At 27.1% G+C, this 22,470-nt stretch overlaps 7 protein-coding genes across 8 annotated transcripts; 5 read left to right on the plus strand and 2 right to left on the minus strand.

The window, feature by feature from the left end:
- The first annotated feature begins 277 nt into the window (after positions 1 to 277).
- Positions 278 to 900, plus strand: LOC145744753 (protein mago nashi homolog). The gene has a single exon (XM_082562690.1). The coding sequence runs from the start codon at positions 312 to 314 to the stop codon at positions 750 to 752; it is 441 nt and encodes a 146-aa protein (XP_082418816.1). The 5' UTR covers positions 278 to 311; the 3' UTR covers positions 753 to 900.
- A 130-nt stretch (positions 901 to 1,030) lies between these two features.
- On the plus strand, positions 1,031 to 2,004 carry LOC145744754 (large ribosomal subunit protein mL55-like). The gene is made up of 3 exons (XM_082562691.1): positions 1,031 to 1,223; positions 1,328 to 1,445; positions 1,600 to 2,004. Exons 1-3 carry the CDS (start codon positions 1,114 to 1,116, stop codon positions 1,735 to 1,737), a joined length of 366 nt encoding a protein of 121 aa, XP_082418817.1. The 5' UTR covers positions 1,031 to 1,113; the 3' UTR covers positions 1,738 to 2,004.
- LOC145744748 (hydroxysteroid dehydrogenase-like protein 2) lies at positions 1,814 to 5,711 on the minus strand. Its single transcript, XM_082562682.1, has 7 exons — positions 5,619 to 5,711; positions 5,245 to 5,408; positions 4,764 to 4,977; positions 4,080 to 4,297; positions 3,691 to 3,888; positions 3,181 to 3,372; positions 1,814 to 2,259 (listed from the first exon to the last, which is right to left on the minus strand). Exons 1-7 carry the CDS (start codon positions 5,630 to 5,632, stop codon positions 2,021 to 2,023), a joined length of 1,239 nt encoding a protein of 412 aa, XP_082418808.1. The 5' UTR covers positions 5,633 to 5,711; the 3' UTR covers positions 1,814 to 2,020.
- A 977-nt stretch (positions 5,712 to 6,688) lies between these two features.
- LOC145745461 (dnaJ homolog subfamily C member 25-like) lies at positions 6,689 to 8,637 on the minus strand. Its single transcript, XM_082563548.1, has 4 exons — positions 8,026 to 8,637; positions 7,624 to 7,797; positions 7,277 to 7,463; positions 6,689 to 7,131 (listed from the first exon to the last, which is right to left on the minus strand). Exons 1-4 carry the CDS (start codon positions 8,559 to 8,561, stop codon positions 7,009 to 7,011), a joined length of 1,020 nt encoding a protein of 339 aa, XP_082419674.1. The 5' UTR covers positions 8,562 to 8,637; the 3' UTR covers positions 6,689 to 7,008.
- Positions 8,638 to 9,028: 391 nt separating this feature from the next.
- On the plus strand, positions 9,029 to 15,624 carry LOC145745148 (sodium/myo-inositol cotransporter 2-like). Its single transcript, XM_082563144.1, has 17 exons — positions 9,029 to 9,131; positions 9,487 to 9,581; positions 9,692 to 9,763; positions 9,968 to 10,072; positions 10,340 to 10,399; positions 10,594 to 10,698; positions 10,858 to 10,963; positions 11,179 to 11,259; positions 11,452 to 11,657; positions 11,934 to 12,069; positions 12,341 to 12,448; positions 12,673 to 12,823; positions 13,109 to 13,277; positions 13,691 to 13,906; positions 14,196 to 14,394; positions 14,670 to 14,795; positions 15,019 to 15,624. Exons 1-17 carry the CDS (start codon positions 9,059 to 9,061, stop codon positions 15,213 to 15,215), a joined length of 2,205 nt encoding a protein of 734 aa, XP_082419270.1. The 5' UTR covers positions 9,029 to 9,058; the 3' UTR covers positions 15,216 to 15,624.
- Positions 15,625 to 15,783: 159 nt separating this feature from the next.
- LOC145745002 (uncharacterized) lies at positions 15,784 to 17,427 on the plus strand. Its single transcript, XM_082562987.1, has 3 exons — positions 15,784 to 15,856; positions 16,006 to 16,976; positions 17,390 to 17,427. The coding sequence occupies exons 2-3, from the start codon at positions 16,010 to 16,012 to the stop codon at positions 17,425 to 17,427; spliced, it is 1,005 nt and encodes a 334-aa protein (XP_082419113.1). The 5' UTR covers positions 15,784 to 15,856; positions 16,006 to 16,009.
- Positions 17,428 to 17,565: 138 nt separating this feature from the next.
- Positions 17,566 to 21,337, plus strand: LOC145745686 (TLC domain-containing protein 4-B-like). 2 transcript variants are annotated; one of them, XM_082563828.1, is made up of 8 exons: positions 17,566 to 17,732; positions 18,001 to 18,090; positions 18,304 to 18,362; positions 18,556 to 18,656; positions 19,106 to 19,179; positions 19,460 to 19,612; positions 19,989 to 20,148; positions 21,207 to 21,337. In XM_082563828.1, exons 1-7 carry the CDS (start codon positions 17,578 to 17,580, stop codon positions 20,131 to 20,133), a joined length of 777 nt encoding a protein of 258 aa, XP_082419954.1. In that variant the 5' UTR covers positions 17,566 to 17,577; the 3' UTR covers positions 20,134 to 20,148; positions 21,207 to 21,337. The 2 variants fall into 2 exon arrangements, with proteins under 2 accessions (XP_082419954.1, XP_082419953.1); XM_082563827.1 differs by lacking the exon at positions 21,207 to 21,337 and having other exon boundaries at positions 19,989 to 20,489.
- The last annotated feature ends 1,133 nt before the right edge of the window (positions 21,338 to 22,470 follow it).

Genomic DNA, 22,470 nt, shown 5'->3' on the forward strand with positions numbered 1-22,470 from the left:
TGCAAAATGGAAAACTAATACCTGATGCTTTAAACCTTTGCATGCTATTAATATCAATTTAAAATGGTTAAATCAACCTTTAAAAGCAGCCTTTACTGCACTAGAGACGCTAGCGAGACGTGTAAAAACATTTTAGCGTCAATTTAAAACTGTGCGTTACACTCACTTCCTGAAATTAGAAAGTAAATTAACATTATTTTGGTATCAAGCTTGCGTAAGTTGTTTATCAAATAACTTGTATATATTCTAAATTAATATATTTATGTTCCTTAGATTAAGGTTTTTTTGTTTTTATCGTAATTGTAAGAAAAATGGCGAATGAATTCTATCTCCGCTATTATGTTGGGCACAAAGGAAAATTCGGCCACGAATTTTTAGAATTTGAGTTTCGACCGCAAGGAAAGCTTCGTTACGCCAACAATTCGAATTACAAAAATGATACAATGATTCGAAAAGAAGCCTATGTCCACAAAGCTGTTCTAGAAGAATTAAAAAGAATAATTGAGGATTCCGAAATCATGAAAGAAGATGACACCTTGTGGCCAAATCCGGATCGAGTCGGAAGACAGGAGTTGGAAATTGTGTTGGGAGATGATCATATTTCATTTACAACATCAAAGATTGGTTCTTTGGTTGATATTAATGAATGTAAAGACACCGAGGGGCTTCGGTGTTTTTACTATCTTGTGCAGGATCTTAAATGCTTGGTCTTCTCATTGATTGGACTTCACTTCAAGATAAAACCAATCTAAAAACTATATCACATTGATATAATGGAGCTAAATCTTGAAGAACCCAACTATGTCTGTATGTTATTAGAAGAACATTTTAAAATAAAAAACTTTTGATTTGCTTTTGTACAAAATAGTTACTAAAAAGCTAACCGTTTTAAATTGCTTTTTAAAATAATCATAACATGTGAAAATAATGAACTGTTGTTTAATTTGTGTTATCAATAATATATCACTACTCAATTATTTTATAAACATTAAATTAACTTTGAATACATGATTTTAAATAAACTGAATGTAAATATCTGTTTTTAGTGAAACTAGGAAATATTTAATAAACTGATCAACATTGAAATAACCATAATTTGATAAGCGTTCAAAAATGTCATCAACAATTTGTTTGCAAATGAACAAATCTATTTTGTCTATTTGCAACTTTACAAACTTGCAATCAAACATTTTGACACCGTGTTTAAGAAAACATTCAACCAGGTATATTACTGACTTTTTTATATGATATAATTTATGACAAGAATAGCACATTAACTATCAAGTATCTCAAACTACTGCTGAATATGTTGAATTTGTATTTCTAGTTGTGCAATTACCAAACAGGGACGTAAAACTTACCCAAGAACTTATAAAACGATTGTGGCTTTACAAGATGGTTCCACTATTGAAGTTAGATGCGAGCATCCGAGAAAACTTGTACAAGTATTTAAAAGCATTTTGCTAAATTTTGTGCACAGTTATTTAAAATGACCATTACCAAATGTTTGATTTTTAAATGTAACAAACCCACGCTTATTTTTAAATTTGAATGGTCTTTGGTAATATTATTTTTTATATACCTAAACATTTTCTTTAGCTTCCTATAGACATGACCCTTCTAACTGATCAAGAACGAAAGGAATTATGGTTGAGTAGAAAAGCAAAATTAGAACACAAAGAAATAGAATTTGAAGACGATAATTATGATTCTGGAAAATATAGAAACTTATTTTAAAACTAATTCAAAGTTGACTTATTATCGAAGTGTGTTAAACGATGTGGTCTTAACAAATCCTCAACTTAAGGGCGAAATTAATATTTATTTTTTAGTGTATTGCTTTATTAAATTACAAATACAAAAATACACAACATAAATCTTTTATAACTCTAAATTAGAAAAAAAGCACTGTTTTTGAATTTGCGTTGATTTTACAAGGAACTTTATAATATAAATTAACAAACTAACATAATATCTTGAAAGCATTAAATTTGCATAACAGCACTAGAATTTTAACAATTTATAATTTTGACTTCTGCATTTGCTTCATAAGTTGTTCCAATTTCATGGCCAGCATCATGTTGCCATCAATTTTAAGTTTTCCCTGCATAAATGCTGCTGTGGAATTGAGCTTTCCCTGAAACATGTCAACAAAATCTTCTGGTTTCATTGTCATGGTAACATCAGAGTCTGAATCACCCGGTGCCACTGACCCGGCTCCATTCTTTAAATCCAACATCCAACTCTCTGGGGTTTCGCCTAGGATGTAAAATAATGTTATTGTGCTAAACTAACTATTAAGCTGTAAGATGTTTAACTAGATCCTTTTAAGTAATGTGAAAATTAGTTTCAAAAAAGGAGATTCTTTTTTATAAAGTAAAAGGAATTCTCAACGCCATAGTAAATTATTAGTTATCTTAGTACTAGTTGATTAACGACCTTACAGCCAGGATTTTAATTGTTAAAATATGGTCGCAAACTAATATTTGTAACTAATAATTTACCTTTGCGCCACAAACTGAAATTTAATTTCTATTGTGGGCCAATAAATTGGACATATGTATATGCATAGGTGGGCACAGTTAACCAAGAAAGTAACTTCGTTAAGTGAAAATTCGTTACATAGTATATTAACTTCGTTAACGTTAAAAAGTTAATTTAAACAAAATGTAACGGTAGTTATCGATAAACGTTAACGTTAAAATTTAAATAAAACAAACAAAGAAACGACCCTATTTAAAAAAAAAACAGCAGTTTTTATCTTAGTTGATATTTTAACTACACGAACGTAAGTTTAAATGACGTTTTCAAAAGTGCATCGTTTAAAATTTCAATACAATGTCGTCAATACATCGTCAATACATCGTTTATACGTCAGTCAATACATCCTTTAAAATTGAAACGATTAAACCCAATAAACGGCAAAATAAAACATATATACTTTTATATTACCATGGTAAACTTGTAAAAATATTAAATTAACGGATTTAATTTAACGGAAGCACAATTTAACGAAAGTTAACAGGTCCGTTAACGATTTTTAAAGTTAACTTAAAAGTTAAATTTTATTGAAAAATTTAACTTCGTTAATTAACGATTAACGCATTAACGGTTCAGTGCCCACCATTGTGTATATGTTCACTTAGCTGCATTCTATACAGAGAGTAAACTTTTCATTACCTGGGATTTTAAACTTAAAAACTCCTCCAGTTTTAGCAACCAACTCTTTATCAAGCGCTTGCTCAATGTTTTTAAATATTTTTGTGATTTCACCCCCACTAGAACTAGATCCCCCCTTTGCCTGCTCTGTTAGTTGGTTCATAAATTCTACTTCTGAATCTTCAAGGAAAAAATCCAATATAAGAGGCTTGCCTAAAAATAAACACAACAAACTATTAGAACATGATGTTTATTCGTGTATAAAAAATTGACAACATTTTAACAAATACTGCAAATTTTAAGATTAAAAAGTAACGAAAAAAATTTATGATTAAACAAAATTAAAACATATTTTTTCATCTGTATAATAACTGTTATATTTAATTGAATAAAAATAAATTTCTAACGATTGATTAAGTATTTAAAGTTTATTTTTCATTTCTTTTAAAGCTTTTTTGTTTAAAGCCCTTGCCAATCCAAACCACTTTGGATCTCCATCAACAATATCAATTAACTTATGGTCGGGAGTACCTGGTTCTACAGCATATTGATCAAAATCACTGATTCCTTCTTTTGCTAAAACATCGTCGTCGATTAAAAACTTGCCAGTCATAGAAGCTGAATTTTGCTGCATCAACGCATAAGCAGCATCTGCCATAATTTCAGGTTTTCTACATTGTCCAGAAACATCTTTACCTCCTAACATCTCCATGGCAGCAGTAATAATTGCTAAAAATAAAAAAGTAGTTAAAAAATAATAAAAAAAAGTTAGGAATATAATAACCATTACATTTTTCCTTTTACATATTTTTTTTAAAGATCTGACTTCGTGACATAAAATTGTATATAAGTCAGCATACATATGTTGTGAAGACACAAATAATAAATATAAAACTTGGTAAAAATTAATAAAAAATTACCTGTCCTGGGCCACAATGCATTCACAGCAATCCCATGTTCCTCAAACTCAGCAGCCATACCCAACACACACATAGACATCCCATACTTGGCTATAGTGTAAGCAGTGTGGTTCTTAAACCAAATTGGTTTCATTGAAAGAGGGGGACTTATGTTGAGAATATGAGGATTTTTTCCACTTTCCTTGGCTTTTACCAAATGAGGTAAGCATACTCTAGAGCTTTAAATAAAGAAAGGATATTTAGATAAAGCAAGTTGATATGCAGTTTAAGTTCATATCCCTGAAAGCATGTAATAAATAAGCTAAAAATTTTACAAGGCTATATTAAAGTAAAGGTTAGTAAGTAAATATTTACTATAACCCAAGTAAACAATATTTTAAAAAATATTGGTATACTAGTTTTAATTTTTAAGCAGGATTTAGCAATATTGTTTGCAATTACATTAAAAATAAAGCTTAACCATTTTTTTAATATATAGCATCAAAAACAAGGGCAAAGTTAATACAAAAAAATAAAAAATATTCTATACTAGTAGTTATAAATGTTTTATGCATTTAAAATGATTGAAAAAGAAACTTAATAACACAAAATTGTCTTTAGAAATCTCTTGCCATATATAGTCTAATTAAACATTGAAAAACACTTTGCTAAATAAAAATGAAAACACAAAACAAATATTCTTACCACAAATAAGTTCCTCTTGTATTCACTTGGTTCATCAGATCATATTTCTTCATTGGAGTTGCTTGTGTTCCCGTTAAACTAATTGCACTTGCGTTATTCACAAGAATATCAATTCCACCAAATGTTCGGACAGCTTCGTTGACTGCATTTTCAACAGTTTTTTCATCACGAACATCGACGATGCATGGAAGACATTTGCCGCCTGCATCTTCAACTAAAATTTAGAATTTTTTAAGACATCGTTTTTGTGTTTTGAAGAAATTGATAGAGCTTGTTGTATACTTAATTTTAATTGCCCTAAATAAATTTTAAAAACTATTAAATATACTTTTATTAATAAAAAATGCCTTATCTAAATAGATCCAATAAATATTTGTGTTTTATTTAAAAACAAAACAGGTTATAAATGTAACAAACCTTTTAAAAAAACATCATAAAATATTCACAAAAAAACAATTTTACTATGATAACTTTTATTTACTTTCTTTGGCAGCAGTGTAAATGGTTCCAGGTAGTTTAGGATGAGGGTCAGCAGTCTTAGCAGCAATTACAACATTAGCACCATCTCTGGCAGCTTTTAAACCAATTGCTTTTCCAATACCTCTGCTTGCACCAGTTATAAATAAAGTATAACCTGCTAACTTTCTAAAAAAGAACCAAAGATAAATTTTTAATAAATTTGACAGCTAATTTCGTTATAAGTATATTACTTTTTTTTATTTTTTGCGTTATTAAATGTTATTAAACTATCCAAAATTCTGAAAAATTATATCATTTAAAGTTTTAAATTTGGAATATATTATCATAAAAATTACACAATAGTATTTACAAAAATAACATATAAAGCCTACTAACCCCGTGTTCATCATTTTGAAGATATTTTAAGCTGAATTTAAACAAAAATACCGAAAATAACAAAAGTTTAACTTGTTTACTATTAAATTACCTTTGCAAAAAAAATCAAATGTGCTCAAAGTTCGTTCAGAGCTCCCAAAAAATAAAATTTTTCAAGTTTTATTTATTGTTTTTTAACTCTTTTACGATTAGCAATTTTTTGTCAATTTTAAAATCAGTATTCAACACAAATGGTAATTTCATATAAAAATGATAAAAAATCTCAGTTGTTATAAATATTTTTGACAACACTGCAACATTTGAAAAATTTTTTTTTTTCTATTTAATTCACGTGATTTTCTTATCATTAAAAAGGTTTAATTTTTGCTGATAAGAAGCAAAGTTTAAACTTAAATATAGCCAAGGTGGTTTGTTGAAATTTTAAATAAATAAAATTATAAAATATAGCTTTTGCAAGGCCCCAAACATTGGGTAGGTACTTAAACTTGGGTTGGCACTTAACCTGATGGTAAGCAATTGGACTTTTGGTAAGCACTTAAACTTAGGGTGGGTACTTAAACTTTGGTAGGCCTTGATCATTGGGTAGGCACGTAACGTTATGGTAGGCACTTAACATAAAAAAGGGGGCACTTAACCCAATAATATGCACTAAGCACTTCTTTTTGGGTGGACACTTAAAAAAAAGGCACTTGTCTTAAGAATAGGTACTAAATTTTTGGTAGGCACTTAACTTTGGTTAGGCACTTACTTTTGGGTAGGCACTTAAAACCGGTAGACCCTTGGGTGGGCACTTAACTGTAGGTTAGATGCTTAACTTTGGGTGGACACTTGAAATGGGGTAGGTACTTAATTTTGGGTAGGCACCTAAAATTTTGAAATTGGGTAGGCAATCAACTCAAGAATAGGCACTTAACCCTTGAAAAGGCATTTAAGTTTGGTTGGGTACTTAGATTAAGAATAGGCACGAAACTCCTAAATAAACCTCTATAAAAATATTTTTTGATTACACCTTTGCATATTCATATTAAACAAAATTGTACAATTGAAGTTGTTAAATATGGTGATGGAAGCTGTTAATTTGCACGACTATACTCTAGTGACTAAAGTGAGGTGATATGAAACTAAATGACACGACATATCTACAACTAACTACATGGAACTTTTTTTTATTAAACATGTGCATAAAATACAAAGTGAAGTTAGTTAGGACCAAAAACTAAACAAAACAATGATTTCCAATTTAATAATAACCTAAAGTTCAATGTAAAAAAATTTATTCTTTTATTTTAGTTAAAAAATTTTGAAATTGCACAACTGAAAGAGGTTATACTTTATGATTTGAGTTAAAACTATACCACTATTTCCTATAATATTAAAAGTCATGCAAAGTTTAATCCTCCTCAAATGTCATTCTTCCAGGTCCTCCCTTATTCATCCATCTTCTGTATCTCTTCATCTTTGGATCTTCAGCCATCTTAATTTTGGCCTCTTCTTGTTTTTCAGCAATAAAAACCTAAAATCAAAATTTAATATCAAATATTGTAATACCCACAATTTTTTATTCACAAGACCACCTTCTAATAGTAATAATAACAAGTATAAGCGCTTGCCCATATTAAACTAGTTAACGTTAGTTAAACCAAATAAAAAGTTGTTACCTTTGCATTTTCTTTGATCCACAATTTCCGATCATAATATTCCGTTTTGTTACGATCAGTATGCATATCCCATTGCATTGATTTAATATTTAAGTTCTTACAAATTAAATAAACTTTGGCTTCATCAGTAAATTCTTTTTTCTTAATTGTGTAATTATAAAACCATTGTATATGGAAATGAAAAAATCTAAACAAAAAATGTGAATGGAATTTTTCAATATCATTTTTTAAATGTTTTTATTTTCTATGTAAAGGGGCCAAACTTTAAAAAAAATTCCAGGGTTTTACTTGAAGTATCATCTAAACCCAATGTTTAATACTTTTTTTTAAATAAAGACGAATCGTACTTGAATAAGGTATAAGGTAATAATATAATCTGCATCCATAATACATCAGTGTATTCGGGTTTTTGATATCCTCCTCTAATGTCCATCTTCTCTTCAATGATCTTCCTTATAATATCCTCCTCGTCTTGTTTTATATCTTCCCTGGATTTATCTTTTCTTTGCTTCCTCTGTTCACTGTAAAATATGGATTGTAGGTATTAGATATTTTGGTAAATCTATGTTAAAACAATTTATTTTTTTATTGTATATACTTAATAGTTTGATCATAAAAAAATAATACTACATACTTTTAAACATTTTATATACACTTATTTGTAAACTACCTTAAAATGTCCTAAAATTAACATCAAATTTTTCTTTTTTTACTTTATATGTATAAATCAAATATTCCGAATAAGATACCTTTTATCCAACCAAATTCCTCTGGCCATTGCTTCTTTCTTTGCAGCACTTCTATACTTAGCAGTATGGGCCATATAATTAATAGCAGTGTTATACGATGTCATCCAACTTATATACTGAAATATTGAGATGACAGAAATTGTTCCAACAAGCACAAGACGAACGTCAACTTTCGGAATTTGATGTTTATAATATCTGTAATAGTTGTAATAATATTCCTCTGGATGCTGTAAATAATAATCATATTCCTTCCTTATCTCATCATCCTTAAGGGTCTCATAGGCAGTTGCAATGAGATGAAACAACAAAGTTTTTTCTTCTATTTCTTTTTTACTTGCACCTCGACTTTGTAAAAAATCGGGGTGGTTAGCTCGCGCTAATTTTCGGTAAGATTTTGCGATTTCAGATCGCGTAGCATCTAATTCTACGTCTAAAACATGGTAACAGTTTTGTGTACCACAATACATTCCTGGTACAAGCTGGCCAGATGCTACTTTCAGTAGACAAAATACAACAACAACGTAAACTTTACCCATTTTTGTTTTTTTACCAAAATCATTTATATCTTAGTAGAAGACCGGGTCAAGATGTCTAATTTAAACACAAAAAATAAAATAATTTAAAGCATAAATATATAGAAATACACTTTTAACCTTGGTTTACCATAAAAATGTTAAAAAACAAGAATAGTGTTTAATTTAAACCCATTTAATACCAAATTTAATCCTGTTATTATTTACGTCAATCACGCTGGATTGATGACGTCAATTCTAAAACGATGAAAGCGGAAAAGTTTCGGAATTAGAATTAACTTAAAGTTTAAGAAAAAGCTTGGTTTCAACTTCTTTAACGTTGTTTTTTATTGTGTTAAACTAAAATACTATTTTTAATTTTGTTTTACTAACTTTATGTTAAAAGCAAAACTATTTAATTAAAAGTTACATATATTAATATTTTGTTTTGGGCTTTTTAGAGTTCCGCTTTGTCCTCTTCATGACCCGCGTGTTTTTACGCACGACAACATGTACACAAGATGACGACGACTTTTAATCCAGCATTTTTAACAACAGAATCCCCAAATGTAAACTCAACAACTAAACCAAACGGTAAGTAGTTTTAATTGTACTAAAATTAAATATTTGTAAGTTAGTTTGGCAAGTCCTATTTGCTAATTTTGCATTGATATTTATCCACCTTCGTGGCTTAGTGGGTTAAAGCGCGAAAATAAGGTTTTGTGTTTTTTTCTTAACTTAAGACTTTGGGTTCGATTCCCACTGCCTCCATACTAAAAATATTATTAACAATTTAAATTCGGGTTTGTGCAATTTAAATTTTGGTTTTGTATTGAGGATAAATATGAAAAAGTGTAAAGTTAATATTCTCACATCGAGGATAAACTTTATTATATATTTTGAGCTTTTTTAATTTTATAATGAAATTTAATTATTTTATTATTTTTAGTTATAGAAAATGCATTTACGGGCGAAACAATAAATGGATTGGATATTTTAGTGATTGTTTTTTATTTTATCAGTGTTCTTGCAGTTGGAATATGGGTAAGGTTAATTTTGCAAAACTTAAAATACGTATTGTGTAAAAAGATGACTAAAAATATAAAAATAAATAAAAATGTCGACTGCAATTAAGATAATTTTTTTTGATTTAGTCTATGTGGAAAACAAACAGAAGTACAGTGGGAGGATATTTTCTTGCGGGACGAAGCATTTTGTGGTGGCCAGTACGTTAAAATTTTTACTTTTACTTAACTTTAAAACTCTAATTTATGTATTTATTTCTAATGCTTTAAATACTGCTACTCTAATCTTACGATGTGACTTCGCTTAAAAATTATTATTTATATTTAGTTATTAATTTAAAAAAAAAATAATTTAAGGAGTTTTCTATTTCGGTAAAGTAATATATATATTTGAATTTTTTTTAGATTGGAGCTTCATTATTCTCAAGTAATGTTGGGAGCGGGCATTTTATTGGTTTAGCTGGGACAGGGGCAGCAAGTGGAATTGCAGTGGGTGCTTACGAGTGGAATGTAAGTGCTTTATAGTGGTTAAACTTTTAAATAAACAGCCTAATAAAATAAATAAAATCAACTTAATAATATAAAGTAGTCAAGTTAAAATTTATAATGATTTTAAAAGTATATACCCTTACAATGAAGAGGTTAAATTTTTTTTATATATATAATATATTTATATACATATATGTGATTTAAAGGATTGTCTTTTAACATTTATGCAATAAAACTTGTTCAGTTTTATCCCTATGTTCTATCTGAATCATGTTTATTAAATTTCAGGCAATGTTTATTGTGTTGTTGCTAGCTTGGGTGTTTTTACCTGTTTACATCGCATCAGGGGTAAGTGAATATAACTTTTAAAATAATAACTTTATAATTTATGTCATTTTAAATTAAAAGGACACTTATAAAAAAAAAATTTTTTGTGGCCATTTACTATGCATAATTATTTATTCATATTTTTCTTTTTTAAAAATTAGGGTTTTTTCCTTAAATATTGTTGAAGTCGATTTTGTAATATATATATACTATAGGTTGTGACAATGCCTGAGTATTTGTACAAGAGATATGGAGGTAGTAGAATACAAATGTGTATCTCAGTTGTCTATCTTTTTATTTACATTTTCACCAAAATTTCAGTAAGTGTAAATCAATATTTTAAAACAACAAAGTTACTATTTTATGAAACAAGAACAAATAATATAGAAATAAAAATAATATTGTAAAATAAATAAGTCTGGGGATAGAATAGTATCACCAAAAGTTGTTTTATTAAATTTTAAAACTTATTTTTTCAGGTTGATCTTTACGCTGGTGCTATATTTATCAGTCAAGCTTTGAAGTGGAATTTGTATTTGTGTGTTTTTGCCTTACTGTTCGTTACTGCAATTTACACTGTCGGAGGTACAAGTTATATTTATTAAGACATTATTATTACAACATATTAGTTCTAGACCTAGTTAGAAATCTTGTCCAAATCCATGTCTAATAAAAGCTTAGTGGACGGTATACATATATATATATATGACCATTTTATAGGCTTTTAAATTAAGGTAATTATCATGGGCAAATATTAATTGCCACCATATTACGACAATTAAAATGCCAGCATATTTTAGGTGGATTAGCTGCAGTTATTTACACTGACACTCTGCAGACCATAATCATCTTAATTGGAGCTTTTATTCTCATGATAGTAGGTAAAATAATAATTATATACTATTTTCACAAAAAATAAATTTTTTAGTAAAGTTAAAAATAAACTTAATTGCTACCAGCATAGTAAAAATTGCAAAGCTTAAGGCATTGTGGCAGTCTTGACCTGAGGCCAATTTATAAATTTTTGATACTTTAATTGCTATATATGACATAAGCAATCTTTATTTTTGCAGGTTTTGTTGATATTGGTGGCTACAGTGGTTTAGTGAAAAAATACTTTAAAGCAACGACCACCCATTTACTTGCTAATAATACACAATGTGGAGTACCAAGACCTGATGCTTTCCATGTATTTAGAAATGTTGATTCAGATTTTCCTTGGACTGGGGTTGTTTTTGGAATGCCTATTTTGTCAGTGTGGTATTGGTGTACAGACCAGGTAAATTTAACATTAATATGTAAACTTATAGCCTAATCAATTATATTATATTGCTTAACATAAAGTTCGGGGTTTAACTCCTACAGTTTCTACAAGCCTTAATTAAGGTCTCATCATTACTTACTTTTTCTGACTCTTAAAGCAAATAGTATATTAATTAATGGTTAAATAATATCACTGGATCAATGATATTTAAAGCTGGTAAAAATGCTTGAGACTGGGCCAGGATAATTTTGGTTAAACAAATTTTTTTCAAAATTAACAATTTATTTTAAGGTAATAGTTCAACGAACTTTAGCAGCTAAGAACCTAACCCATGCCAAAGCTGGGGCAGTCTTATGCAGTTACTTAAAAGTTCTTCCTATGTTTTTAATGGTGATGGTGGGGATGATTAGCAGAGCTAAATATCCAGGTAGCGAAAAAATTAAATTTTTATCTCAAAAATAGAAAATAAAGCAATCTCTTGAATTGTCGAAAAAATTGGATGTATATTCTTTAACATAAAATTATTGTTACCCCCAACTGCACCACCGAAGACAGTTTTATTTATTTTGTAGGCCTATAAATTGGACATACATATAATATATATTGTCCACTAAGCTATGTTATATATAGGTTGTATTGTGTTAATTTTTTCTTGCTAAATCTGTTATATATATTTATTTAAACTCTTTAACATTTAGATGAAGTAGCATGTGTAGATCCTGATGTTTGTGATCAAATTTGTCAGAATAGAAGGAGTTGCTCAGATATAGCTTATCCTAAACTTGTTATGGGAATACTGCCTACAGGTAAAATAAATGAGAAAATTATACCATTTAAATTGATATGATGGAGTATATATTAAATTAAATATTGTTTTTTGGTATTTTTTCTGTTTAAATAACAAAATTGCTTTGTTCGTTGTTCTACATTTTCAGTTTTTTTATTTTATTAAATTTTTGTAATGTTTTTTATTAACATTATTGTAAATTTAATTTCTAGGCTTTTGTAATTAATTTATCAACTTTTCTAGGTGCCAGAGGTTTAATGATGGCTGTAATGCTCTCAGCTTTGATGAGTTCACTAACTTCAATATTTAACAGCAGTAGCACCATATTCACTATGGATATTTGGAACAGAATTCGTGTAAAGGCATCTGAAAAGGAACTAATGATTGTTGGAAGGTAAAAAGAAGTTATAAGTGTTTAAAATGTAAAAGTCTTTATATAATGAATATTAATGTGTATATATATGGTATGTCTCTATGTATATAGGCCCACAAAATAAATTAAACTGCCATTTGTGGTGCATGGGTGAATTATTGCGGGCAAATATTAGTTGAGATTTGAAAATGCAATAGTATAATAGGGCGTATATGATTTCGAATTTAATGTAGCAATATTTTTCGAGCAGTCTCTAAACTGCATCTTATTTTGAACCGTACTAAACATGATCATCATTATATTTAGAGTGTTTGTACTGATATTAGTTGTTATGAGTATGATATGGATTCCTATAATACAAGCTGAAGAGGGTGGACAATTATTCACTTATATTCAGAAGATTAGTTCATATCTTCAACCTCCTATTGCAGTTTGCTTTGTGTTAGGGATGTTTACTAAAAGAATAAATGAAAAGGTAAACAATTTAAGCGCTATATATATTTTTTGGATATTTCTTTATCCTCGATGTGTAAAGGTCGAATGCGCGACTTAAACATAAAGTAACATTAGTTACTCTGACCCAGTCTCAAGTTGCTTCTGGCAATTTGGGATATTATAGATTATAGTTGTTTAGTTATCATGCTGCTGATGGCTCAGCAGGAGTTCATACTGTTTATAGTGTTTTGCTCAAGGGAACTACAGCATGAGATCAGTGGGGATTAAACCCACAACTATAAGGTGTAGCAAGTGTTCTTACTACTACTACACCATACTGTTGGTAAAATTGTAAAACAAGTTAAAAATTAGTATTTAAAGTAAATACTTTTCAATGCTATGCTTAAACTCTTCTATTTTTAGACTAACACTTTTTTTTGGGGTTAAATTTAGGGGGCGTTTTGGGGTCTATGTACTGGCACAACCATTGGAATTATTCGTTTAATCATTGATTTTATTTACCCTGATCCAGTATGTGGTGAGAACGACATAAGACCCATGATTGCAAAATCTGTTCATTATCTCCACTTTGCGATCTTACTTGCTCTATTTACTACAGTTGTTACCGTTGTAGTTAGTCTGTTTACGCAGCCTTGGCCAAAAGATGAGGTAAAAATGGTTGTTAAACTTATAAGAATTTGGTAAATTGTTATATATAAAATTTAACTGCAATAGGTTTCTTAGATAATAAGATAATGGTAGCTTGGATAATTTAATATTTGATATTATATTTTATATACAATAAAAATAATAGGTATTCATGTTTTATTATGGAAAAAATAGGCTCAACTGTTCTATACACTTAGTTGACATTTAACATATATAAACAACTAATAAGGTACCACTAAGATTACATAATTACAAGGTGTATATAATATTTTTTCTTGTCATTTTATAGTTTGGTGGGTTAACTTGGTCTACCAGAAAGGAAATGTTGTCAGAAAACCCAATGCATCTTCGTAAAAACAATGTTAAAACTGAGCTCACAAACTTGGTTGATCATGATATATTGGCTGAAAGTTTAACTCAAATAAATGAACAAGAAATTAATAAACAAGGAGATGAAGTTGTTGAGAAAGAAGTGTACCAAGAACTAGGTAAGCTTGTTGGTTATTGTTTAAAAAACTTGACAATAGTCATCCTCTGTTTTCGTGTTGTAGCGCCCTTGAGTAATGTGTTATAAACAGTATGAACTCCCATTGACCCAATACTTAATCAGCAGTTTAATTATAGACCTATTATAGTATCCCAAACTACCAAAGGCAATTGAGGCTGGGTTGGGGTAACAAATGTTGTTACTTTATGTTTACCTTCTTTCATCAAGAATGTTTTTTTTAATTATATGCATTATAATGGTTAAATTATTTGGTAGATTTAGGCAGACATAGCAACCTTATGATGCACCGACCAAAACGTAAACAAACCAACATAAATGTAACTTACAATGGAACCAGTGTTGGTTTTGTGCCTGGAAAAAATACCAACGTTGAAACAAAAGGTATAAAATTTAATTTAAAACTTTGTGCTCCAATTGTTAAAGTAAATAATTATTCGGTATTGGTATAAATGACAAATTGTGTGAAAAAATTTAATGCAAGTTTTATTAAGTTAAACTATTACCACTAATTGTTTTTTAAAATTTAATTTAAAAATAAAACATTTTTTAAATAAAAATATATATCTGTTAAATTTTCGGATGAATAAGTGAATTTATTTTTTAGACATAAAAACATCGATTTGGAATAAATTGTTAGGACTTTTATGTGGTTTTGAAACCAAAGATAAACAAGTACCAAACTCACAATCAATATTATCTTTAAATAATCTTTCTGAGGATGTGTTTTGGAACAAAGTGGTCAACATTAATCTTATAATCTGTATTTTATTCTCTATAACATTGTGGATTGTATTTAGATAAAAATAATTGGGATATACTTAAAGTATTAGGATTTGTATATATATTAGCAATTGTAATTTTGTTATTTTAAAATATGAAATTGTTTGATGTATTTATATTGCATATGTCTAATATTTGAAGAGTAATCATATATCATATTTATAAGTGATTTAAACTTTTAAATTTGTTTAAAAATCTTTTTTTTTGTATTATATCAATCATGTTATTTTTTCTATTTGCTTTTGCTATTATTGGTATAACTAGACATTTTAAATATTTCAATATCTAATTTATGTTAATATATTTTTTATTAACTATTGTTATTCAAGTGCTTTTTACTATAAAAATATCTATATTAAGAACGAACTTATATTTTTGTATTTCATTTATAATCATTTTTTAATAGCAATTTTCCAATGCAATATCTATTGTAACACACTTACCATAATTGTATTCTATAAAATATGCATTTTTGTTTATATTGCTAAGCTCTGTTATATTCTGTGCCAAAATCATATTCTTGCTATATTGCTATTTCTTATTGTTGGCGTTATTTTGGGTGACTTATAACTGTTTTATATTTAACAGATGATAGGGTTGTTTAAATGTAAATAATATTAAGGATTTGAAAACTGAAGTCAGCTGTGCAATGAAGTTTAAAGGTAAGCTTAAAGTGTTGTATAATTATTAAATCTTGTTGTGTTTTATTAAGGTATAAAATTAGCTTTTTAATTAAAAAAACTTGAAAAATTTTATACTAAATGAAAAGTATTTAAAAATTATAATACACTTTAAATTTTTTTTTGTTTAGAGAAATGATTGAAGATTTAGTACCACAACCTTGGAATGAATTTTTTGTGGTCATTCGTGGTTCCAAATCACCACTAACTGCTGCAAAATATTGGTTTGATGAAGCAAGATATTCAAGTTTATATGACAAAACAAGACCAGATATTACAACATTTTTAAAATACTTACTTCAACCAAAACCGTCGGTTGATATTAGTTTAAACAAAATGATATTAAGACCTTTACTATTGGAATACCCAAACCAAGAAAAAAATTTAATTTTTGAGTTTCTGGCTTCACAAAATTTGAACATTTCAAAAATATTGTTGGAGAAATTAATAATAGCTTACGAAATTTATAATAAGGAATCTGGGAATATTGCAACCAACTGTTTAGACATATTTAAAAATAAGATAAAAATTATTGATAAGGAAAACACACTTCTTATAAATGGTAAAAAAGTGTGTAAATCTGAAGTTTTAAAATTCAGCAATGTTGAAATCTCTACAATTAAAAATGAAATATACAAAAAATCAATCAAACGAAAAAGTGCATGTGAGAACATTATTCCTGCTGCAAAAAAAATTAAATTTGAGAATAAAATTCCTACGAAAAATGAAGTTGAAAAAAATGTAACTGATTTAAATAATCGAATTTCTGAATGCATAAAACAAGAAAATGCAAAAGGATTTATTAATTTACTTGATACTAATGAAGATATAAATTTTAGTAATACTTCTATGCCAGAAACTTTTTTAATAGTTATTTTAGATAAGTATTTTAGTATGGAAAAAAATACAAAATCTTTACAATTATTTTTAAGACATTTTTGTATTTCTAATATTTTAAAACTTATTAAAACCCCTTCAAGAATATTAGTGAATTCTTTAAAGCAAATATGCAAAACGTTTCAAAATATATTTGTCGAAAACTTTGTATTACCGCTTCAGAATAACTTAACTAATATAACATCCATTCATATAACTTTTTTAAGTAATATTGTTAAAACTATTACTACTGATAAACAGTTAATTATATTTTGTGCATTTTTTAATCAAGAATTTAGTAATATTAATATATCTAACTTAGAAACTGTTATACCATTGGCAATGTTTTATATAAATTTAAAGTTAAAATTATCGGACAATGATATAAGTTTAGTGATAACATTTATTTCACAAGTTGTGCATTTATTATCAAAATCATTTCAATTTTCAAAATTAATTTTATGTTTTGTGAAAAATTATAAAAATACCTTACCAGAAAAAGGCAAATTAATTTTATACCAATCAATTGACCAAATTAAAACTAATTTGAAATCTGCGTGTTTAGCTTTATTATAAAAATAACAATTGTTTTATACCTACTTAATTAAAGTTACGTTTTTTTTTGTATATTTTCTGCAGGATATCCTATTACAGTAGAGACTGCATATTTTAACTAATGATTAATTATTTATCACATTTTTCAATGTTTACTTTTTCCGTATGTTTTAATTTAATGTTAGTTTAACCTACTTAAAGGCAGTGTTGTTTTAGTTGCAATTTTATCATAACTAGATATTTATTTTTACAGATTTTAGATCAAATTAAAAATGTTTAGCCCACATTTAAGTAGCAATGCTGCAGTTACTTTATCAAGTTTTCTGTTTTTTACATTTTTATCTCATCATATAAACAACTATTTTACCAAGTCACTGAAAACTTTTATTGGTTTGGATGCAAAAAAACAACAAGAATGGTTAAACAGGTAAAAGAACTTATATTGAACTTTTGTGTATCTTTAAAAGTTGGATTTTTACAGCCTTAACTTATGGTAAATTGTATAAAATTTTGAATAAACATTTCTTAAATTGCTATGCTAGTAATTATGAATTGTTATATTGTAACTTATATCTTAAAAAATATGCTATAGTATGTTTTTTGAAGATACATTATAAAATATAAAGTGTGCTATTTAAAGAAAGTTAACTGGTGTTTTTAAAATATTTAACTTTTAATATTTGTCTTATTTTTAGGAATAGTTCAACTTTTCATGCCATAGTTGTTTCTGTTTTATCGGTTGCTGTTTTATTCAGTGAACGAATGATTTATGAAGATCCTCTCTGGTAAGATTTAAAACATTTTAAGGAAAAATGTGTATTAAATGTTTATTAGTGCTAAAATTAGTATAAATTATACCATCTTGGGTATACAAATATATATTTTGTAGGAATTGAACGGTATTTTTAATATTTTTTTTAATATTTTTAAAACTTTTTTATTAAATTTTATATTTATGACTTATCTTTTTGCATCTATTAAACTTAATTTAATTCCAGGGGTTCATCATGGAAAGCTGAAGGCGTAACCTCCATAACTTTGGGATATATTCTAGCTGGTAAGTCAATTCATACAAATTAACATTTATGCAAAAAGGCATTGAAACCTTATTTTTATATATTTTGCAAGAAAAAATAGTTTAGTTAGCTAAGTAATTTGAAATAAATATTTTTGCATGAGTTTTACTTATAGTCTGGGTATAAGTTTTTAATATAAATTTTAAAACATAATTTTCTAAAATTTTTATTTAGATTTTTTCTACCTTTTGGCTTCTTCTCCATCGAGAACTGATGCCTACTGGACCTCACTTATTCACCATCTTTGCACCATGTATTGTTACTCTACTATTATCGTAAGAAAAATACTTTTGTTTAAATTAAAGTTAATTTTATTGTATGTATTTTTATCCTCGATGTGGGATGGTTGTATGCACATAGGACAACCTTAACATAGAGTAACATCAGTTACCCTGCCCAGTCTTAAGTTGACTTTGGCAGTTTGGGATATTATAGATTATAATTGACCCATATTTATGCTGCTGATTAAGTGCTGGCTCAGCAGGAATTTATATCGTTTATAGCGCCTTACTTAAGGGTGCCACAACATGAGAGCAGTGGATATTATGATATGTATTGCTCTAAGTACAATATAAAAAAATTATAACGTAATTTTGGCTTATCTTAAATTTAGCTTTTGAAATATGTGAATTTTAATTTACTAAAAAATATTTTGCATTTTGATTAAAGTTAGTTTTTTGTATAACAAAATATTTATAAGTATCTTTTGCATGTAATTAAACAGATATACGGTTGTTTTGCTTATATTGCAATTGTTCGCTTATTAGCCGAAGCCTCTACCCCATTCGTTAACACAAGGTAAATATAAATAGATTTTGTATAGCAATATATACTGTATTTTAATATATACTATCTGTTATGGTATATACTCAAGCAATATATACTGTATTTTAATATATACTATCTGTTATGGTATATACTCAAGCAATATATACTGTATGGAAGCCATTTTTTTTAGTTTATACAGTTTATTAAGAAATTAAACTTTATATTAAATAGATTTATAGTTATTATTAAAGGCAGATATTGTTGCTTATTGTCTTTGTATATTTGTGACAATTTAACAATTTTTTCACAGATGGATATTAGATGTTTGTGATATGAAAAACACAAGATCTTACATGTACAATGGAGTTTTGATGGTCATCGTGTTTTTCTTCTGTAGAATTGTAGCAATGCCATATTGTTATATCGTTGTTTTGCAAGAACGTAATACCGAAGCTTTTGACAAGTAAGTTAACTATATTAGAAAAAGATAAATAAATAAAATTAAATGTTTTTCTAACACGTTACTGTCATTGACCTTTTTTTTGCAATGTTTTATTTATTTTAAATGTAACAAATTTTATTTTCCTGATTGAGTTTAAAGATATTGTTAACCTCAAAATAACCTCTAACTTTTGACCATCAAATTGTATTGATATAGAGAAAATTTGCACTAACAGATAATTTGACAGTGTGACAATTAATTTACGCAACATAAATTAATTGAAAACTTTTGGTAGCAAAATATAATGTTATAAGGTAGCTTTATTAGTATGTTATAATATGTCTATACTTTTAAACTATAATATGATTTATAGTTAATTACCATTTTTCCATTTTAGACTTGGATATAATGTGATTTGTATGCTTCCAGCTGCATTTGTTGATCTTATGAACGTTTATTGGTTTAAACGAATGATCACTGGCATGTTGAAGTATTTGAAACTTGGGAAATCCAACAAAACTGTTCGTCTCAAAACTGGATAACTAAAAATTTTCACTGTAATTGTTTACCATACTGGTATTGGTTTGCAGATTTAATTGCCAATTGTTAATTAAATGGTGTTTTTTTGTACAATTTTTGTAGAAAAAAATAACATTAATATTTCTGTTTTTGTATACAAATGTTTTAAACGATTTTTAAGTAAAATAACACAATTAAACCTAATATAAAATAGTGTAAATTTTAACATATTTTATTTAGAATATATTTTTATATTTACAATAAAATCTCAACTAAGTGGTTACTAAAATATGAAAAAATTTTAATGTTTAAGTTGGTATTATTATTATTTCAAATAAATATTGATAACTATTCTTCAATGGAATACACTGTTAAGTTAATGAAATATGGTACACAGTATTCTGGTATTTCAAGTTTTATCACCATTTTTCTGTTGTCTTTCTACCTTATATTATTACAATAAAAATTTTTTTCCAGTAATTGCTGTTGCAAAATATTAGTTGTTTTTTTAGCTTTTGTGTTTTTGTTTAAAAGTTGTTTTTTACTAACTCGTTTACATCAAAAGTTCACTGTTTCAAATCTAATAAAATCTTAACAACTTTTCTTTATGTATTTTTAATATTAGTTTTATACCTATGTGTTATAAACATAGAATTTAGTTTTGTAGTATCATTATAGTTCAAAATGTTTTGAAGTATTTAAACATATAAACATATTCTTGTATTGTTTTAACTTAGTAGTGGTTAAATAATAGATTAAAAAACATGATTTTAGCTTTTTTATGTAATTTAGATTTCTGCGATATGTTTCAGAAGATAAGTTTAATATTTCTTTTCGTTTTGCATTGTGGTTTTGTCTGTGACTTTAGGCACTTTTGGTTTTTGCTTTTAATAAGATAAGTTTCTGTTATTTGTTACACATTGCAACACATTTTGTTGAGTTTGGTAAAGTTTTATAAGAGGAAAAGTTATTATTTTAACCACATTTTTTTCTATGTATTGAAGATTTTTTTTAGCTTTATTAGAATGTTATAATATGCCCTATGCTTTTTAAAAGATAAAAAGATTGAAAGTTAATAAAAAATTTTCCATTTTAGGCTCGGATATAATGTGATTTGTATGCTTCCAGCTGCCTTTGTTGATCTTATGAACGTTTATTGGTTTAAACGAATGATCACTGGCTTGTTGAAGTATTTGAAACTTGGGAAATCCAACAAAACAGTTCGCCTCAAAACTTGTTAACTAAAAATTTTTACTGTAATTGTTTACCATACTGGTATTGGTCTGCAGATTTAATTGCCAATTGTTAATTAAATGGTGTTTTTTGTAGAAAAAAATAACATTAATATTTCTGTTTTTGTATACAAATGTTTTAAACGATTTTTAAGTAAAATAACACAATTAAACTTAATATAAATGTATGTAAATTTTAACATATTTTATTAAGAATATATTTTTATATTTACAATAAAATCTCAACTAAATGGTTACTAAAATATGAAAAAATTTTATTCTTTAAGTTGGTATTATTATTATTTCAAATAAATATTGATAACTATTCTTCAATGGATTGCACTGTTTAGTTTAATTAAATATGGTACACAGTATTCTGGTATTTCAAGTTTTATCACCATTTTTCTGTTGTCTTTCTACCTTATATTATTACAATAAAATTTTTTTTCCAGTAATTGCTGTTGCAAAATATTAGTTGTTTTTTAGCTTTTGTGTTTTTGTTTAAAAGTTGTTTTTTACTAACTCGTTTACATCAAAAGTTCACTGTTTCAAATCTAATAAAATCTTAACAACTTTTCTTTATGTATTTTTAATATTAATTATACCTATGTGTTATAAACATAGAGATTAGTTTTGTAGTGTTATTATAGTTCAAAGTGTTTTGAAGTATTTAAACATATAAACATATTCTTGTGGTGTTTTAACTTAGTAGTGGTTAAATAATAGATTAAAAAACATGATTTAGCTTTCATATGTAATTTAGATTTTTGAGATATGTTTTAGATAAGTTTAATATTTGTTTTATCTTCTTATGCATTGTGGTTTTGTCTGTACCTTTAGGCACTTTTGGTTTTTGCTTTTAATAAGATTATAAGTTTCTGTTATTTGTTGCATATTGCAACACATTTTGTTTAGTTTGATAAAGTTTTGTAAGAGGAATCGAAATTTTTTAAAGTTATTATTTTAACCACATTTTTCTCTGTATTGAAGATTTTTTTTTGCTAAATTTTGTGCTATGTAGCTTGACTAGGTTTCTATTGCTTATTATGTGAAGTAAGTTAGGTGTTATTAAGGATTTTTTCTTTTTTGATAGTTTTAGGTTTAATTGCCAAGTGGGAAATTTTTTTA

Source organism: Corella eumyota, chromosome 3, assembly GCF_963082875.1.
Source record: "Corella eumyota chromosome 3, kaCorEumy4.1, whole genome shotgun sequence".
Lineage (NCBI taxonomy): Eukaryota > Metazoa > Chordata > Ascidiacea > Phlebobranchia > Corellidae > Corella > Corella eumyota.

What these genes read in the sequence shown, in the direction of transcription:
- LOC145744753 (XM_082562690.1), top strand. Translation starts at nt 312, where the DNA reads ATGGCGAATGAATTCTATCTCCGCTATTATGTTGGGCACAAAGGAAAA.
- LOC145744754 (XM_082562691.1), top strand. Translation starts at nt 1,114, where the DNA reads ATGTCATCAACAATTTGTTTGCAAATGAACAAATCTATTTTGTCTATT. An exon ending in TTAAGAAAACATTCAACCAG is followed by an intron (nt 1,224 to 1,327) that starts GTATATTACTGA and finishes TTGTATTTCTAG; the next exon opens with TTGTGCAATTACCAAACAGG. An exon ending in ATCCGAGAAAACTTGTACAA is followed by an intron (nt 1,446 to 1,599) that starts GTATTTAAAAGC and finishes CATTTTCTTTAG; the next exon opens with CTTCCTATAGACATGACCCT.
- LOC145744748 (XM_082562682.1), bottom strand. An exon ending in TTACACTGCTGCCAAAGAAA is followed by an intron (nt 4,978 to 5,244) that starts GTAAATAAAAGT and finishes TCTAAATTTTAG; the next exon opens with TTGAAGATGCAGGCGGCAAA. An exon ending in TTTTAAGTTTAAAATCCCAG is followed by an intron (nt 2,260 to 3,180) that starts GTAATGAAAAGT and finishes TTTACATCCTAG; the next exon opens with GCGAAACCCCAGAGAGTTGG.
- LOC145745461 (XM_082563548.1), bottom strand. Translation starts at nt 8,561, where the DNA reads ATGGGTAAAGTTTACGTTGTTGTTGTATTTTGTCTACTGAAAGTAGCA. An exon ending in GGAATTTGGTTGGATAAAAG is followed by an intron (nt 7,798 to 8,025) that starts GTATCTTATTCG and finishes CATATTTTACAG; the next exon opens with TGAACAGAGGAAGCAAAGAA. An exon ending in GGATCAAAGAAAATGCAAAG is followed by an intron (nt 7,132 to 7,276) that starts GTAACAACTTTT and finishes TTTTGATTTTAG; the next exon opens with GTTTTTATTGCTGAAAAACA.
- LOC145745148 (XM_082563144.1), top strand. Translation starts at nt 9,059, where the DNA reads ATGACGACGACTTTTAATCCAGCATTTTTAACAACAGAATCCCCAAAT. An exon ending in TTTTATTCTCATGATAGTAG is followed by an intron (nt 11,260 to 11,451) that starts GTAAAATAATAA and finishes TTATTTTTGCAG; the next exon opens with GTTTTGTTGATATTGGTGGC. An exon ending in AGCCTTGGCCAAAAGATGAG is followed by an intron (nt 13,907 to 14,195) that starts GTAAAAATGGTT and finishes GTCATTTTATAG; the next exon opens with TTTGGTGGGTTAACTTGGTC.
- LOC145745002 (XM_082562987.1), top strand. Translation starts at nt 16,010, where the DNA reads ATGATTGAAGATTTAGTACCACAACCTTGGAATGAATTTTTTGTGGTC. An exon ending in CATTCATATAACTTTTTTAA is followed by an intron (nt 16,977 to 17,389) that starts GTAATATTGTTA and finishes TATTTTCTGCAG; the next exon opens with GATATCCTATTACAGTAGAG.
- LOC145745686 (XM_082563828.1), top strand. Translation starts at nt 17,578, where the DNA reads ATGTTTAGCCCACATTTAAGTAGCAATGCTGCAGTTACTTTATCAAGT. An exon ending in ATTTATGAAGATCCTCTCTG is followed by an intron (nt 18,091 to 18,303) that starts GTAAGATTTAAA and finishes ATTTAATTCCAG; the next exon opens with GGGTTCATCATGGAAAGCTG. An exon ending in ACCCCATTCGTTAACACAAG is followed by an intron (nt 19,180 to 19,459) that starts GTAAATATAAAT and finishes ATTTTTTCACAG; the next exon opens with ATGGATATTAGATGTTTGTG.